Here is a 19,810-nt window from a genome sequence, read left to right on the forward strand (position 1 = left end):
AGAGTCAGTAGACATTTTATGAAGGTACCAGTAATACATGAGGAAGTTAGTAGACATTTAATAATGGCTGGAGACGGCTTAAATGGGTAATGAAGAAAAACTTTAATATAAGTTTAACATAACAGCTAATGTACAACGTTTCGACAAGGTTTTGTCATCATCAGGTACCGACAAAACCTTGTCGAAACGTTGTACATTTGCTGTTATGTTAAACTTATATTAAAGTTTTTCTTCATTACCCATTCGTCTCCAGCCATTATTAGTCTCAAAGTGGGTTCCTCGTCATCGAATTTGAATTCAGAATACATGTTATTTTTGTCTAGTTAACTTTATGTCAAATTAAGTATCCCAAAACAGTCGTCTAGTTCTGGGCTTAAACTAAAACATACATAGAGACGCAGTCGTCTAATTCTGGGCCTTAGCCAAAACTTGCGTAGAGATGCAACCAGTTAGTTCTGGGCCTAAACCAAAACGTGCATGGAGACGCAGCCTGCTAGTTCTAGGCATAAACCAAAATATGCGTACGAATGCAGCCAGTTGGTTCTGGGCTTAAACCGAAAGAGTGATTAAAAATTTAAATATTTTTACTTGTTATTTAGATATTTTCGTTTCATTTTTTAATTTTGCTGTTAAACATCTCTCTACGGATCTCGAAAATATTTCTCCGTTTCTTATCACCAGGGGACTGATAAGAGGTAATTGACACGAAAGTAAACTTTAAACCCATATTCCTTGTAAGCTGCTATTGATTAAAATACAATAAGTCAATGTTAAATGAAACTCTTTATCGACGTATATTGTTCTGTTTATAATTTCTTAAATATCAAGTGCTTTATTATTTATGTTTTTATTGTGGATGAACTTCTTTTTCTAAGATGCTTTCGATAAAAGGTTTATAACTTTTCTACTTTGCTTCAAATAATGTTAAGATACGCTTTGATTATAAAATATTGTTTTAGTTAATTTTACGCAAACTTAATAAGTCAAACCAATATAAAGTATCAAGTTATATATTGTTAATCTGTGCCATGGCTATTTATTAACAATATTTCTTTGAATCACTTGAAGTCTGCATATACGCAACATTGTTAAAAGGATACAAAGCAAACTCTTTTTATGTTCAGATGATTTAAGCCATTTCTCACACTGTACAAATTACTCATTGCGACACTACACAAACAAAACCTTCAAAATTATTAGTGAATGACTAATCAAACAGTTCTTGTTGAAGCGTGAGATGAAAAGCAGTTCGGTGAGAATACAAGTAGATAATTTTTTATCCATGGCTTTTTCTCATTGAATTCTACGACCAACAATGAACAAGTAGGCCAAGTACAATAACTTGTTTGCTTTAAATTTTTAGATTTTTATTGTAGTTACAGTTAATGTTTTACACACCAGTAAGAAATGTACAACTAATTTTGAAATCAGTTGTTTTATCTGATAAAACTTAATCGTTTCCGAAATAAGATACCCTTGGTATAACTGTTTATACACCAAAATTGTGTAACATAGTTATGTCTTTGGATTGAACGTATGAAAGCACATTGAAGTTGATAAGACATTTTCTTGGTACTTTAAAATATGAGGCTCAATTAAATTATTTGAAGAAAAAAAAGATAATTACAGTATTGCGTGCTTAAACTTATTAAGGAGATATACAACAATTTGTTTACACTTTTTTTTATTAATAATTAAATACTCAAAAATAAGACAACACAATTTTCAGGCAAAGCATAATTTATTGACATTATTGAGTGTTTGCATGGATAAAGCGGTGACAAGTGAATTGATTCAGTGTTACAACTTGCTTTAAACACAACAACTTAGAAACTGCTAAAGTAACTCTACAATTTGTTACTTGTATTAGTTGAACAAAGCACTTTCGAAAGGCTGAGAATTCAACGTATGCCTAATATTGGGCAGTTGTTATCTAAAGATAATTTTTATTGCAAATTATTGAATGTTTATTTTATTTGAAAATCTGTATATATATATATATATATTATTGATAAGTTAGCTACGACAAATTTTCAAATTCTCGAATAAAATAAATATTTTAAAAGTATTTTAAACAATTAAAAATTTTTCCAAATAAGTGTGCATATCTTGAGCTCAAAGTTTATACCAACAACTTCATAGTGGGAAACATAAGTGAAACATATAAATTGTTAAATATAAAATAACATTCATCGATTGCAATGGCAAGGTCAAACCAAATAAATGGTACAAATTTAAGGTGCAAAAAAACAGCAAAATTTTGTTAAGCCATCCAAATAAATCAACATCATAGCAAAAAAAGTTACGATTTACAATAAAAGCCTCTCGAACAAACAGATCATAATCACTTACAAAATGCATTTGAAAATTTGTGTCATCTATATATTGGAAAATATATATAGGTTACTAAGTTAATGGGGCAAAGTATTGTTATTCCTAGAAATTTGCATAAATTCAACGACATACAGTTGACAAGACACATTTTAGTTTTACAAATACTTAACAAACAGATAAATGAAATAGTGCAACTGCATAAACTAACGATAATGGTTTCAGTTCGCAAGATAAATTCGGCAAGGCACACTTTTTCTTGAGGCTTGACCGTATAATAAGTTATAACTACTCAAATAACATGGATCAATAATAAACACAACTGTATATTTTCAGCATTAAAGCACTTTGATGTAACGTTTTTCTTTATACTTTGAACATGTAAAAATTTAGATAAAAACAAACATTACGATTGGTGATATCAAAGCAATCTAAACTAACACGAGAAATATATAAACATTGATGATTGATTATATAATTGGAATTTTTAGCTAAGTTTGTAGCTGTTTACGCTTCATAATCTCTTGGAATTTAAACGTAGTATTTTAACCTGTTGTTGAAGACCCAGTAAAAAAAGGATTTGACTCAGTCCAAATTAAATTAAGTCCTCTCATGTGTGACTGGACTCCTATTTACATAGGTTTACTCTCTACTCAGCAAACGAATGTTACTCTCCCAGGGGGGGGGGTATACTTCCAATTTTGAAAAAATATCAAAAATGATAAACCAGTATGATCAACTAACCATATATGTAAGTTAAAAATGGCATTCCCCTATCCATCTTATTCTTGATTGTTTGAATCGTTTTGTATGAATTTGAAAATAACATATTTTAAGAAATCACGTAGTTCATATCTCAAAATGTGCAATTTTATTTAATTTCGTTTTACTAATAAACTAAACGTTGCTATTTTAACAATGAACATTTTTCTATATTGGATAAAAATAACCTGTAAATTCTCTAATTTCTGTGCATCATGTTGTTATTTGGGTTTTTGTTTTAATTGTCATATTACAATACGATCTTGTTTTACTTGTGCTCGAGCCTGAGTAACTTGAAAATTTAAACTAAATTAACACTTCATCAGAATCATATGCATGCTCTTCTGTAATTATATCAGTTCAAAGAACAATAACATTCAATTCAAATATAAAATATTTAACATAATGATAAAAGTATACTTCATATCCATTGGAAGAATTCAACGACATAATTTAAAAACATTGTATAGCTTTTAGGTAATAAACCTCTTAAAGTTTGACGGAAGACTCTACTTGAGATAACGTGAAGTTGTGGTACTGTATATATGGAGATACGTTTCACTTCTGACAACAGTATATGAATTATACTTGTTCTAGAATATCACCTTTGTTTGAAAAGTCAAAATAGCTACGCTACTGTCGCAAATTTTATTCTCTATATAATGTATGTCTTAAAATAGATAATAGGTAGACCTCGTTCAACATGATGAAGCAAAAAAAATTTGACTTCTTAACACGTTTCTGTAAATTATTTGCTATGGATGCCGAATTAAAAATCGCCGTAATGCTTTGCATACATATGAACTTAAAGTAATAGTTTACCTTATTGTAGCTTTACAAATATCTTAACATTTCACTTTTCGTATCAATTAATAAGAACCTATGCTATATAAAAGGAAAAACATAAGATAATCACAAAAAATGTAATTTCCACCCAAGGCATTTTAACGCAGCATCATATGGATTATTATTTGTTATTGTTGTTAGTTTTAAAGATAGATTGACTAACAATAGTAAAAAGTTATTAATTTTACAGATAGTAGAAAAGCCTTGTAATAATTATTAACGTTTTTATGGTAGGATTATCGCTTTAGTTTAATATCAATATATTTTTAGTAAATCAAATGAAAGTTCTTTCTCGGCAAATAACGAACTTTTCTTACGCACATACCAAACTTACTAGATACCGAACTGGAGTTGAACAGTTCACATTAGAAAAAAACAAAACAAAATATTTCTACAAACAGCAGAATTAAGCAAAATATATGTGACAAAATGTCTCCCGGGTAGTTAAATATTTCACCCGTCTTTCCATACGCCTAAAAATAACTTCATCTCTTGTTATATATTAAATATTCAAAGAATAAGATAACTGCAACCGATACTAGTAATTAATTTAGTTTGTAGCTTAAAAAACAAGAACACGGAATCGGTAATATACATATAATAAACCACCTTTAAGTTAAAATATAAAAATAAACAAACAACTACAATCTCCAATAACCTTATTACATAGATGGCTCAACAGTATGTTAAGTCAGTTAGCTAGTATCAAATTTTCTTCCACGTAGCTTATTGATGTTTATCAAGGATTTATAACTTTAAACTTAATTATCAAAATAACATTTGATATTTTATTAATAAGTCCAACAGGAACTAAAAACGAAAAGTAATCAACGTTAAATCTTTAAAACTCCAGTCGGTAAGCGGAGCAACTCGTTTCGTGGTCTTGAAGATTAATGGTACATCTGTTGACCGATGGAGAAACTTCAATTTTATTAGCCATCAAAATATCTTGATTTAATGCTATCCAATAACCAAGAGTATCAGTTTCATATGTTGGGATGATAGTCACAACAGCGTCTTTATCTTCCCAATCTTTCTTGGCTTCCAATAGAGCATCAAAAGCTGTTTTTGATGGGTTGGTGCCGCTAAACACATAGTAACGTGCTCGTATTCTTCTGAAAAATTCCACATCACAGTAATTCGGATCTCCATGGTTTGGTACATAGGTCAGATCTACATAAATTGGAGCTGCCTGGTCATTAGAAACCAAATTCTTACATTTCCCTGCAGAAGTTTTCTTAACACTTCTAGAAGATACAGACTTTTTAGTGGCTTTAGAAGCACTCTTTCCATTGAGTAACCCTTTACTGACACTGTGGTTTGAAGCAGTTTTAGAAGGAGTTTTCGATGGATCTTTGGTATCTGTTTTAGATGCAGTTTTACTGCGATTAGAAATGTCTTGAGAATCCGGAGGAGTTGGTAAACCCATTGGCTTATCCCAGTCGTCTAACTGAAAGTCTTCATCCCTTTTATCAAACGGCGAAGACTGAGTGTGGATCGTCGTTACAGTTTCATCCCTCAGAAATTCTTGTTCACTTGACGGAATGTCACGTACTAATGATTTTGAAATATTATTGAAATCTGATTGACGCTGGTTTATCACAAAATGATGTTCATCGTCTAAGTTGACTGTTCCTAATTCGTCTTCTGGGTGAAAGCTCTTGCTGTTGTTAATATAATCGGTAGCTTGTCCTCCATCACATGCGCTGCCGTCACCTTCAGATAAACAGGTAGAAGAAAAGGAATCTTTTCGCCTCATGGGACATACTGATTCGTTTCCTTTCACTTGGAGATCACCTTTATTAGTTTGGTCTTGAGGAACTGATAATGATGAAAACATATGATCATCAGGGATATTGTCAGATTTCCAACTATATGTATTTGAAGAATACATATTTGATAAGTAAGCTAAGTCCACCTGTCCCTTGCTTGTCTGTTCACACACTTCTGCATTTAAATTTTTAATCATGTTTGAATCACCAGCTTTATCCCAACCCTTACTACTTTCTTCACTGGAATAAGATGATTGTATACTGTTTACGATAAGTTCCTCTGAGACGCTAGCAGGAAATTCTTTTAATGAGTTCACTGATAAATAATTGTTATCCATGGATAAATCTTGCTGTATCATATCTGTACTATTTATTTGTAAATTTTCTTCTTCAGTTTTCGATTCGTCACAATTGTTTTCGGAGTACGATAACGAAAAAAAACCCTCATTCTGTTTATACACACAACCTTCTTCAGGAAAATCGACCTTAATATTTTCTTCATTACTGTGCGCCCCACGAAGGTCTACTGTTTGCCTATCTAGATTCGTTCTATGTGAAATGTCTTTGGAATATATACATGATTGCAGGTTCGAGTTTATTGGAGTGTGCTCCGTATCACATTGTCCTGAATTAGGAAGTTGGCAAGAAGTAGTTTGTATATATTTTTTTGTTTCTGTATCTGTGTTTCTTGAATCTTTGAAAGACTCAAAGTGGTTTTCTTGAAAATCGCTGTAATCTGTTTGTGTGTTGTTAGATACTTGCTGTTGGAAATCTTGAGAAAAGTTTGGAACAGAAAGAATGGTGCTTTCTGAAAGTTTTCCCATCAGTTCTGAATAATATGCTTTTGATGTACTTTCATAAGCTACCTCCTCCACAAAAGGACTTTTTGATTTTTCATAATCGTATTTTTGTTTAGCACATTGAGCAATGAGTTCTTCGCATAGTGAAGAAGATTGTATGGTAATATTTGGATCCAGAATATGTATATCTGATTCGCCGTTTTCACCCTCTGAACCAGTAGAAGGCCGCATATCATAACTATTTTGACCATCCAAAGTAGTTGAGCATCGGATTTCATCCTGTTCTTCTTCATCATAAATTTGGTGTTTTAAATCCTGGATTATATTTTCTCCTTTGCACAGATAATGCTCTGGAAAATATACTTCATTTTCATTTGTAGAATAAAGAGGAACTAAATCATTTTCAAAGGGCGCAGTATCTACCTCTTTAGTCTCTTGGAAATTATCAGGTAAACCTTCCCCAAAACAATGACTGATAAATTTTTCTGTTTCACCACATGGAGTACCATCTTCTGGTAAGATATCATCACTTACGGCATCTAGAGTTTCAGATGTTGAGTAGTCCTTTTCCGAAGTGTGTGGTTCTGATTTTATTCCTGGATGACTTCCAGAAAGGTGTATATTATCTTCTGGAAGCTCTTGGGTTTTCTCTTCTCCTAGCTCGTTTTTGTGTACAATCTTTTCATGATGTTTTAAATCATCGGGTCTTTCTTGCTTTTCTTGAGATTCTAAATACGAAATTTTACCAGCTTCATTTCTAATGATATTTTCATCATTAACAACCAAAGATAAAAACTGATTATCCGTGTTTTCTAAAGCTACCGTTCCAGTCTTATAAAAATCAACATCAAATTCATTATTAGTTTGATGGTTAAAAGTTTGGTTTGTGAGCTTTTCTTTTGCGTTTTCATCATAAGTGTATTTGAAATCGCCAAGAGAGGGGGTTAATTGTTTGTCTTTCTCTTTTAGACTTTTCTCATGAGAAAAAAGATGTCTTGTAGCATTAAATTCCAACATTTTTTCCTTTTCGTGACTTTGTTGTCGTTCCTGACCATTTACATCAAAGTTATCGTCATTAGCTGCCCGAGCGATGACCTGGGTAATAACTTCAGTATGATGTTTTCTTTGTTTCCCAGTAAATACCTTTTCATGTTCCTCTATTTCTTTTATTTTTTTACCAGAAAGTTCGGTATCAGAAACATTTTTCTCGATAGTTTCTGTTGTTTTAAGTACTTCTGCTGGTAATCCCTCTTGTTCTGGTTGATAACCACAAATATCTCCTTGGTTAGAAGGACATTTATCAACAGTGTCCATATTAACAACTTTTTCAAGCTTCTTTGCGCCATCCATTTTATTTTCAAAGAGCACTTCTGCGTCTAAATTTTCATTGAAACATTTGTTTGTGTTTCGTATAGTATAGGATGCTACTTTATTAAGGAGACACTTAACTTCTGTACACGGTTTTTGTACTTGTTGATCTGTCATTTGATCCAATTCATCAAAAACTGGTTCTCTGTTAGTTGACATTTCCAACCCATGTTCATCATAATCATGCAGATTCTGCAATTTTTGTTCATTCACCTGAATAGATGCAAGTTTGTCTAATACGTGATCTTCTTCTAATTTTTTTATTTTATAGTGACCGAAGTCCTCTGAGATAAGTGATAGTTCTGTATGTGCTCGTAATGGTTCCAAATGAGGAATCCCAAAATTCTGTTCATCATCATCATGAAGATTCTTCAATGCTAGAACACCTTTACTAGTAGTTTGTGGAGTGTGATGAGACTTTGTCGATGTTGCATTTAATGTATATTCAATATTTCCACTAATTTGCATCAATACATCTGTATCACTGAGTACATTTTCGGCATGAACCAGACCTTGGTCTTTATCATTGAATTCTTTTTCTGAGTGCACCACTTTAATACTTGACAGACTTTCAGTGTATGCAAATCTTTCTAAACTATCGTTGTTAATATTCTCTGTTTCAGCTACCATTTGCTCTGTGTCATTGAGTTTGCCTTCATCTACCATATCACCTTTATCCAGTACTTTGTCATTCAAAACACTTTCAGTCTGAAGCAAGCCCTGATCTTTATGACTGAAAGTTCTTCCAGAATATTCTTCGCTTGCAACAAACTCAAAGTCTTTGTCAATGATTAAGTTTTCCTTCTCGACTACTTTATTTTCGTTATAAGTTAGTATATTTTCTTTTGGGAGAAGTCGTTGATCTTTATCGCTTGACAAATGTGTATTTTCACTTTTAGGTATTACTTGATCATTTTCATGAAAAACACTTTCTGCTTCAGATAGTCCGTAGTCCCTATCGTTAAACATATACGTTCTTTCAGTTTGTGCTAATTCTAGCTTTTCTTCATGGGATAAACCTGCCTGACACAATTTTTGGCCATTTTCATTTAACGATTGAATCAGCTCATGGTATTGAGCAGTTGGCACAGTCTGATTTTTATCATCAGATGTGCTTTCTGTTTGTATAAAGCTACGACCATTATTATAAGGTATATTTCCAGCTTGTACCAGTGTTGTGTCTTTGTCATAAGTTGCTTTTTCTGCCTGAATAAATTCTTGGCATTTTTCATTTAATACAATACCAGCTTGAACAAATACTCGTTCTTTATCAAATAACTCTTTTTTTGTCTGGTCCAGTTTTTTCTCATTATCACTGTATACTCCATGATCTTGTGTCACCCATTGTTCTTTATTGCATGATACATTTTCTGTCTGGGCTAATCCTTCATCTGTAACATACATTACTTTATCAGCTTTTTGTATTCTTTGGTCTTTATTCAGCAACAGATTTTCTGTGTGAATCGATCTTCGGTCATTCTCGTGAGGTATACTTTCATCATGTTTTAATTCTTGGTCGTTCGCGTATAATACATTTTCTACATGAGAGAATTCTCTGTCATTTTCAATTGTAACATTTTGTATCTCAGAAAGATCTTGAATTTTCTCATGAACCGTATTTTCTGGATGAAATAATCTGAGGTTTTGATCCCTACAAGCACTTCCTTCTTGTTTCAATTCTTTGTCACAAAATGAACTTTTTATTTGGGTCACCTCTTGGTCAATTTCATGAAGTACGATTTCAGTTTCTGCAAATTCTTGTTTGTTAACGAATAATTCAATTTCTGTGTGAACCAGTTCTTGTATATTCTCATTAGAAACATTTTCAATTATTATTAATTCGTGGTCCTTATCATGCAATGCATTCTCTATCTGAAACAATCTTGGATCTTTATCAATAACTACAGTTTCTACTTGTCTTAATTGTTGGTCGTTACATGACAGACTTTCTGTGTGGTCCAGATCCTGGTCTCTATTATTAAATAATTTTTTAAATGGTAATATTTCTCGGTCGTTATCATATGCTGTGCTTTCCATTTGAACTAAGCCATGATCTTTCTCATTAAATGCACTTTCACTTCGTGTCGGTCCTTGATCATTATCATCAGCTTCACTTATATTTTGTGTCAGCCCTTGATCTTTATCATTAAATACACCTTTACTTTGTGCCAGACCTTGATCTTTATCATTAAACGCACCTTCACTTTGTGTCAGTTCTTGATCTTTATCATTAAATACACCTTCATTTGTCAGTCCTTGAACTTTATCATTAAACGCACCTTCACTTTGTGTCAAAGCTTGATCTTTATCGTTAAAAGCACCTTCGCCTTGTGTTAGTCCTTGATCGTTATCATTAAAAGCACTTTCACTTTCTTCCAGTTTTTTATCTTTATCATTAAATACACTTTCAATTTGTGCCAGTCCTTGATCGTTGCCATTAAATACTCCTTCACTTTGTGTCAGTTCTTGATCTTTATCGTTAAAAGCACCTTCGCTTTGTGTTAGTCCTTGACCTTTATAATTAAACGCACTTTCACTTTCTTCCAGTTCTTGATTTTGATCATTTAATACATCTGCACTTTGTGTAAGTCCTTGATATTTATCATTAAACACACTTTCACTGTTTGCCATTCGTTGATCTTTACCATTAAATACTCCTTCACTTTGTGTCAAAGCTTGATCTTTATCACTGAACACAACTTCACTTTGTGTCAGAACCTGATCTTTATTATTAAATACACCTTCACTTTGTGTTAGCCCTTGATCATTACCATTAAATACTCCTTCACTTTGTGTCAGTTCTTGATCTTTATCAATAAATATATCTTCATTTGGTGCCAGTCCTTGATCTTTGCCATTAAGTACATCTTCACTTTGTGTCAGTCCTTGACCTTTATTATTAAATACACCTTCATTTGGTGCCAGTCCTTGATCTTTGCCATTAAGTACATCTTCACTTTGTGTCAGTCCTTGATCTTTATTATTAAATACACCTTCATTTTGTGCCAGTCCTTGATCTTTGCCATTAAGTACATCTTCACCTTGTGTCAGTCCTTGGTCTTTATCGTTAAAAGCACCTTCACTTTGTGTCAGTCCTTGATTTATATTATTAAACGCACCTTCACTTTGTGTCAGTCCTTGGTCTTTATCATTAAACGCACCTTCACTTTGTGTCAAAGCTTGATCTTTATCACTGAACACAACTTCACTTTGTGTCAGAACTTGATCTTTATTATTAAATACACCTTCACTTTGTGTTAGCCCTTGATCATTACCAATAAATACACCTTCACTTTGTGCCAGACCTTGATCTTTATCATTAAACACACCTTCACTTTGTGTCAGTCCTTGATCTTTATCATTAAATCCACCTTCATTTGTCAGTCCTTGATCTTTATCATTAAACACACCTTCACTTTGTGCCAGACCTTGATCTTTATCGTTAAATACATATTCACCTTGTGTCAAAGCTTGATCTTTATCACTGAATGCAACTTCACTTTGTGTCAGAACTTGATCACAAAATTCATTTGCACTTTGTGTCAATCCTTGATCTTTATCGTTAAATACATATTCACTTTGTGTCAAAGCTTGATCTTTATCGTTACATACACCTTCTTTTGTCAGACTGTGATTTTTTTCATTAAACGCACCTTCACTATGTGTCAGAGCTTGATCTTCATCATTAAACACACTTTCACTTTGTGCCAGTTCTTGACCTTTATAATCAAAAGCACCTTCACTTTGTGTCAGTTCTTGATCTGTATCATTAAATACACTTTCACTTTGTACCATTCCTTGATCTTTATCATTAGATACATCTTCACCTTGTGTCAAAGATTGATCTTTATCACTGAATGCAACTTCACTTTGTGTCAGAACTTGATCTTTATCACAAAATTCATCTCCACTTTGTGTCATTCCTTGACCTTTATCAATATTAGCACCTTCACTTTGTGGCAGTTCCTGATCGTTATCATTAAATACAGTTTCACTTTGTATAAGTCCTTGATGTTTATCGTTGAATACACCTTCGCTTTGTGTTAGTCCTTGATCTTTATCATGAAATACATCTTCGCCTTGTGTCAGTCCTTGGTCTTTATCGTTAAAAGCACCTTCACTTTGTGTCAGTCCTTGATTTATATAATTAAACGCACTTTCACTTTCTTCCAGTTCTTGATTTTTATCATTAAATACATCTTCACCTTGTGTCAGACCTTGATCTGTATCATGAAACGCACCTTCACTTTGTGTCAGTCCTTGGTCTTTATCATTAAACGCACCTTCACTATGTGTCAGAGCTCGATCTTTATCATTAAACGCACCTTCACTTTTTGTCAGTCCTTGATCTTTATCCTCAAATACATCTTCACCTTGTGTCATTCCTTGATCTTTGTCATTAACTATTCCTTCACTTTGTGTCAGTCTTTGATCTTTATCGTTAAAAGCACCTTCACCTTGTGTCAGTCCTTGATGTTTATCGTTAAAAGCTGCTTCACTTAGCGTCAGTCCTTGATCTTTATCGTTAAAAACACCTTCACTTTGGGTTAGTCCTTGAACTTTATCATTATACACACTTTCACTTTCTATCAGTTCTTGATTTTTATCATTAAAGACATCTTCACTTTGTGCCAGTCCTTGACCTTTAACATTAAACGCATCTTCACTTTGTGTCAGACCTTGATCTTTATCATCAAACGCACCTTCACTTTGTGTCAGTCCTTGATCTTTATCATTAAATACACCTTCTTTTGTCAGTCCTTGATTTTTTTCATTAAACGCACCTTCACTATGTGTCAGAGCTTGACCTTTATCATTAAATACATTTTCACTTTGTGCCAGTCCTTGACCTTTATAATTAAAAGCACCTTCACTTTGTGTCAGTTCTTGATCTGTATTATTAAATACACTTTCACTTTGTGCCATTCCTTGATCTTTATCATTAAACACATCTTTACCTTGTGTCAGTCCTTGATCTTTGTCATTAAATACTCCACTTTGTGTCAATCCTTGATCTTTATCGTTAAATACATATTCATCATGTGTCAATCTTTGATCTTTATCGTTAAATACATATTCATCGTGTGTCAGTCCTTGATCTTTGTCATTAAATACTCCACTTTGTGTCAATCCCTGATCTTTATCGTTAAATATATATTTATCGTGTGTAAGTCCTTGATCTTTATCGTTAAATACATATTCATCGTGTGTAAGTCCTTGATCTTTATTATTAAATACATATTCACCTTGTGTCAATCCTTGATCTTTATCTTCAAACGTACCTTTACTTTTTGTCAGTCCTTTATCTGTATCATTAAATACTCTTTCACTTTGTGTTAGTCCTTGATCTTTATCATTAAATACACAATCAGTTTGTGTCAATGCTTGGTCTTTATGACTAAATACTTCTTCACTTTGTATCACTCCTTGATCTTTGTCATTAAACTCATCTTCACTTTGTGTCAGTTTTTGATCTTTATTATTTAAAAAAAATCCAATCTGTAACAAATTTTTGTCATTCTCACTTTCAGATTGTTTTAATTCTTGTTTCTTTTCATACGCTGTATTTTCTGCTTGAGCTAGTACTTGGTGTTTATCAGTAATCATACTTTCTGCTTGGGTCAATCCTTGGTCGCTTTCAATTCCCAAACTTTCCGTTTCAGGTAATATTTGATATTCATCATTAAATGCATTTATTCCTTGATCTTTGTCATATAATATGGATTCAACCTGTTTCAATTCTTTGCCATAAAATACATTATCTGTTTCAGCTAAATCTTGGTAATGGTCGTTTAATAAAGTTTCAGTTTCTGTAAATACTTGATTTTTATCGTTTAATATACTTTTTATCCTAGCCAGTTCTTGGTCATTTTCACTAAATGCATTTTTAGTTTGTGCCAGTCCTTGGTCTTTATCATTTATAGCATCTTTTTTCTGGACCATTTCTTGGTCTTTGTCATTATATACACTTTTGGACTGTGTCAGTCCTATGTTTTTTTCTTTGAAGGAACTTCCTGGTTCGATCAAATTGTGTTCTTTATCATGAGCTACACTTTCGGTTTGAACAAATGCATAATCACTTTCAGTAAATGCACTTTTATCGTGTGTTAATTCTTGATTTGATATACTATCTGTATGGACCAATGTTTGGTAATTTATTTTCATTTCACTTTCAGTTTGTGCAAGTTCCTGTTCCTTATAGTTAAATACTTTTTTAATGGGAGCTAATTCATGATCATTGTCATTGGATACATAGTCAATTTGTGTCAACTGTTTGTCTTTGTCATAAGATACATGTGTTGTTTGTATTTGATCCCTGTTATTGAATAAAAAATCGGCTTGGGTCAGTCCTTGGTCTTTTTCTATGAAGTCACTTTTTGTTTGAGACAGATTTTGGTCTTTATCGTTAACCACATTCTTAGACTGAGCCAGTTCATAAGCATTATCATCAAATCCACTTTTAACTTCTTCTAACATTTGGTCTTCATCATAAAATACATTTTCAGTTTTAATGAGACCTTGTTCGTTTTTTCTTAAAGCAATTTCTATTTGGGTAAGATTCTGGTTTTGGTGATTGGCTAAAATTCCAGTTTTTGAAATGTCTTGGTTTCTATTAGATGTATATTCATCTCGGACCAGTTCTTGTGCTTTTTCGCTGAGTTTAATTTCAATTTTGGCCAATCCTTGATCTTCAGCATTGAATTTATCTGTTTTTTCAAATGATGTATTATTTAGAGTTATATTTTCGAAAGTTGATGGGACTGTTAAGTCGTCTTGGTCCATTTCAGTGTCCAAACTTCCTGCTTTTAACCCTGTTAAGTCTACTAAATTCGATACATCTTGTTTGACTCCTTCCTCTTCATCAGAGGTTATTTTGTCACTTTTTTGATTTTCAGTATTCACATCCAGTTGTTTCGTTGTTGAAACAGGCGTTTTTTTCAAATGTTTTGGTGAAGTTGTGGGAGATTTCCCTGTGATTTCTTTTGATAATCGTGAAAGTTTTGTTGTCATTTTAGTTTTTTTCATATTTGTTTCAATGTTAGCATTTCTGCTAACATTTGTTTTCTCTATAGTTTTATTAGTACTTCCATCTATAGTTCCTTTATTTTTTCCTTCAGTATTAGATGATATTTTCACACTGACGTCTGAACGTCGTGCTATTTCCACTTTATTGAAAGGCCTTCCAGTTTTTTCCAGAGTATCCCCTTTTCCTTCAAGCGTTTTTCCATTGAATTTTGTATCCAGTTTTTTCGATTCAGTATTTTTCTTTGCTGAAACCTTATCGGTGCAAATCGGGCTCTTCTCTGGCATGGCTTTGCTCATATTAATGCCATCCTTCTTGCCGATTGCTACATGGGTCTTTTGAGCTATTTTCTTTTGTTGTGCAAAAGACGAAGAGACATTAGGCTTCGAAGGAGCTTTAGCCACTGGTTTTTCAACATTCTTAGTGTGCTTAGATTTATCTACAACAGTTTTCTGCAATACAGTCTGAGAGCAATCGACATTGTGCAAAATTTTTAGATTTTGCATTTTGTCTAAACCTTCAAAAATTTGTGTTTGTGGGGTATTTCCTGTAACTAAAATTCTGGTGACAGAATCTTTAGAATTCGCAGGCCGCCACACTAGAAGAACACATATTGATGCTAAATCTGATAAAGGGACTGGAATTTCACCGTGAGAAGTATCCGTAAAGCTATCCTTCTTCGAACTCCATTGCTCAAAAAACTCTTTTACTCCTTTAGTGTGTTTCAATGGGTGTAAAACATGCATATCCAGCGTACCGTGACCCATTTTGTGATACAAGGTCAAAGGACAGGTACCATTTTCTCGATAGCAAGGATGTGGTTTTAGGTTTAACTTATTTAGATTATTCAATAACTCATAAATTTCATCAAAAACACTGATGAGAAGATCCTCTTTAACTTTCGGAAATTCACCAGAAGAAAGTTGGGGTTCATCCATGATATTACAGAAAACATATCGAATGTTTGGGAAAATTTGCTCCTTCTGCTTCCTCTTGATCAAAGAAGTAATTCCATTAAGATTAGTCTGATTTAACCTCGTAACCATCATAGCATCAAGTGTGTCAATATGCCGAACAAACTCCCAGAAACTTGGTTTCCTCTCAAAACCACCATCAATTAATATATTAAAGCCTCTGATACCAAATAAAGCACAGTTCCCATCTCCTCCAGGAAAAATATACAAAGTTGGTCTGCTGAAACGAATGTTTCCCACAACATCAGAAGCTTTCATTATTTCTTCCAAAGGTTGGCTTATCAAAAAAGGCTTCAAATATTCTAAAAGATCATGACAGTCAGGAAAGGAAGACATTATTTCAGGGGGATTGAGATAAACACAGGCCGTGATTCCAGCAATATTTTTCTCACTCCAGTCTCCCTCAGCTATACAATGAACGTGAACAGAACTCTCGGGAATCTTTGTAAGTACTTGCTGAACACCGTGATCATTAAAGGCATCAGTGAAGTCTTGGAAACTAAACACTCCGTCTTGAAGGATCCACGATCCGGATTCAGTGAAAGTATAACCGGCATGAATGATGTGTTTATGAGCAGTCACCGAGGAGAGAACGTTTTTTATGCATCGTTTCAATATGTTAACTTTCGGATTTAAGAGCACTTCTACTGCCAGAGCTTCTGTTGAATACTGAATTAAAAAGCCTATAGAAATAAAAAATCTTGATCTTAGCATTATATAAATCAAATAATGATTGAATATAGTTAGAGTTAATAGTTGTTAATATTCTTACATGGTTATTAAAGACCATTTGTTGCCGTAATATTGGCTGAGATCATAATTTGAAATAGAAAACGTTATATAACAGACAACAACAATAGAGTAAGAAATGATAATTTTTATAATTAATAAATAACATTATGTTACATATTTCCTCTAAAAAGCTATAAAGTTTTCCATTTTTTAACTTTAAGTGAGAAACTTTGATATTAAACAATGAACATGATCATGATAATTTCAAACATCAATTTTACATTAAAACCTTCAAATTTTATGAAAAGTCATTATTAACCAAGTTATATCATAAGTAAATATAAATCATGGCATTACTTTACCTTCTGTTTGTTCTGAGCTAGAATCTGAATTAAAAACATCTTTCAGACACGTTAAGTCACAACCCACTCTGTTTACGTCCCAAGAAAAAAAACCTGTAATGAAAATGAAATAATCAATTATTGAAATGTAGTTTTTGTAAATTGTATCAATAATTCATCACCTTTAATTGTGTTTTATCACAAAAAAACTGAAGAGGTGTAATAAAATACTATGTTCATTTTACCGTCTATTCTACATTACACATTAAATAATTCCACCATTAATGGTATAATTAATGGCCCATTTCAAATAGTACTTTGTTCAAAAATATTAGTATAAAACTGATAAGGTGTTATTCTCATTTCTCGTAGTTTTCCGCTGGGACAATGGTAAGTTTACGGACTTAAACACTAAAGTTCAGGCTTCGATGCTCTGCGGTGGATGTAGCAGATAGCCCACTGTCGCTTTGCTGTACAAAACAAACATTTCTCGCACAGTATTTTTATATAATGTCCACATAGTAGACTACAATTCTACATGTATTAAATCACAAAACAAAATTATCTAAAAATCTATTTACATCAGTTTTAGAATAATTGTCGCTCTTGTTATTTACTTGAGGTTTATATTTTCATCAATTGAATATGCTGACACATACTTTTAACAATAAAATATAAGTTGTGGAATTATGAGTCGATATACAATTGATACTGATCAGTTAGTTACTCATATGTAAGCCAGACGTGACCCCCATGATAAGCGTACCTGGACTGTGAATCCAAGGATTCGTGGTTCTCGTCCCAATGCCGCAAAAACAACAAAGAAAAAAAACTCGTTCTGCGATTTGGGAACATACAGGTGACGATCAAATTCTACTCGTTGGACAAACAGTAGTAGCCCGAAAGTTGGCCATAGACGCTGTTGACTAGCGCCACCTTCTCTCAAGTCTACTAGTGAAAACTTGGGGAAGATTATATGCATATATCCCTTTCTTTAGCTTTGCGTATGTATGTGTGTTTTCTTATAGCAAAGCCACATCGGGCTATCTGCTGTGTCCACCGACGGGAATAGAACTCCCGATTTTAGCATTGTAAATCCGAAGATTTACCGCTGTCCTACCGGGGGACCTTTAGCTTTGCGTAGAAATTCTAAAACAAAGACTTCTCATACATTTTACGCTTTGAGTTTATCTTCAAATTAAGAACAAATATTTGTGTCACAGCTTACTGGTACTTTACAGATTTTTTTCAGACAATGGTTTACTAGTATGGTAAATATGAAAATAATTTCAATTAAAGTATTTGATACTTACGCAATGCTTATTATAAACTTACTAACTCCTAATAAAACAAGACAAGGGCAAGAAAAGTTGGAAACAATAATGAAATATTTTTTAATCTTTTAGCTTGTTGGTCGATTTTATTATTTTTTTATTTTGTGAATTGAAATTTTAAGTGCAGACTGTGATTTAGAAATAATTATCAAAATAAAATCACAAATTTATTAGGGCCCAAGACCAAAAGGAATCTCCCTTATATTTGATGATTTCACCTGGAAAAGAAATAAATTGAAACTTGAACACAAGAACTCTAGTAAGCTGATGGTTGTATTTCATATTTTAACTAAACATTTGCACTTAGATAAATTCGTGGCATAGAGAGATGTACAAATCATCATCAAATAATCAGGGCCGGATTAACTGGAAGAAAATGGGAGCAATTGCCTAGGGACTCCGGATCAAAAGATCTCCCCAACTAAAAGAAAAATAATAAAATAATCAAAGCTGGATATCCAATTGGAAAATGGTTGCCTCTTAACGGTTTATTTTGTTTCTTTATACTTAAGGATTAACTATCCTGATCATTAAGTTGCGAATTCCTATATTATCTCTGTGGCTCTTATATATTTAAGATTCTTAATTAAACGGAAAAAGGAATCAGCAGCATAGTTTTTGCTTAGAAGTCCACCTTTTTTTTAACTGTGACTCACAATAATGTTAAGCTACTTGTCAAAATTTCTGAGTCATGACACTTCAGTGACATCATATTGCATTCTTGTCTATAACAGGGAAACAATATAAATCAACTGCGAAAGCACCACACATAGATTTTAATGGAAGAAGCTTAGTTACAGTTGTCATAATGTTATATGTGAAACATACTAGGTGTTTCTTTCTTTCTTTTAATTTAGAAAACTGAACATTTAGAGTCCTCCACAAATATTTTAAAATGTGTTCAGCGCACGTCTACTCTATAATATACTAGCGTATAGTCCATCAAAAATAACGGAGCAAGTACTACAACTCCCATCCCCATCCCACAGTATACCCTAACCTCACATTTAATAGCCAACTGAAATAAATAAATTTTGCAAAATCAGGCTTGACGAACAAAGAGACAGAGAAATGCAGTCGAGGCAGTCAAACGTCGGTAAATTCTTTTGTGACCCAATTAAAATTAAGATCATTCATGAAATACATTCGTGGCATATTCATAACACAATTATTGGTAAAAATAAGTTAGATTAATTAAGAACGTCTAGTATATATAGAAAAGCCAGTGTATTTTGGTAACACTACGTTCCAACAATGGCTTTTATGTCATGTCGCTTAGCAACAAAAGTATAACATAATATTTTTGTTATCCTATGTACTGAAAGTATAAAATGAAATGTATAGACAACAAAACTGAAAAAATATTTGTTGCTTGCTTAATTTAGAGCCTCTGTTCATTAAATAGGTTTGTTTGTTTTTATTAAAAACGTTAGTGATATAACAGAAAATAGCTTAATTCAGAAACGATTTAAGGTTAAAATTGAATCTATATTTTTACTTTCAAGATAAATTTTATGCACTTGGCT

General features: G+C 32.7%; 2 protein-coding genes across 2 annotated transcripts in view; both read right to left on the reverse strand.

Moving 5' to 3' along the window:
- Positions 1 to 1,728: 1,728 nt before the first annotated feature.
- LOC111086284 (extracellular matrix-binding protein EbhA-like) lies at positions 1,729 to 14,949 on the reverse strand. Its single transcript, XM_022388582.1, has one exon. It carries the CDS (start codon positions 14,903 to 14,905, stop codon positions 4,781 to 4,783), a length of 10,125 nt encoding a protein of 3,374 aa, XP_022244290.1. The 5' UTR covers positions 14,906 to 14,949; the 3' UTR covers positions 1,729 to 4,780.
- Positions 14,919 to 19,810, reverse strand: part of LOC106461575 (microtubule-associated protein futsch-like) — a 37,518-nt gene continuing 32,626 nt past the window's right edge. The window contains exons 2-4 of the mRNA XM_022388578.1: positions 16,972 to 17,064; positions 15,023 to 16,560; positions 14,919 to 14,927 (exon numbers count right to left, since the gene is read on the reverse strand). Of these exons, the coding sequence (XP_022244286.1) occupies positions 14,919 to 14,927; positions 15,023 to 16,560; positions 16,972 to 17,064 (1,640 nt within the window). The remainder of the gene's footprint in view (positions 14,928 to 15,022; positions 16,561 to 16,971; positions 17,065 to 19,810) is intronic.

This window comes from Limulus polyphemus, unplaced genomic scaffold (assembly GCF_000517525.1).
Source record: "Limulus polyphemus unplaced genomic scaffold, Limulus_polyphemus-2.1.2 Scaffold990, whole genome shotgun sequence".
NCBI lineage: Eukaryota > Metazoa > Arthropoda > Merostomata > Xiphosura > Limulidae > Limulus > Limulus polyphemus.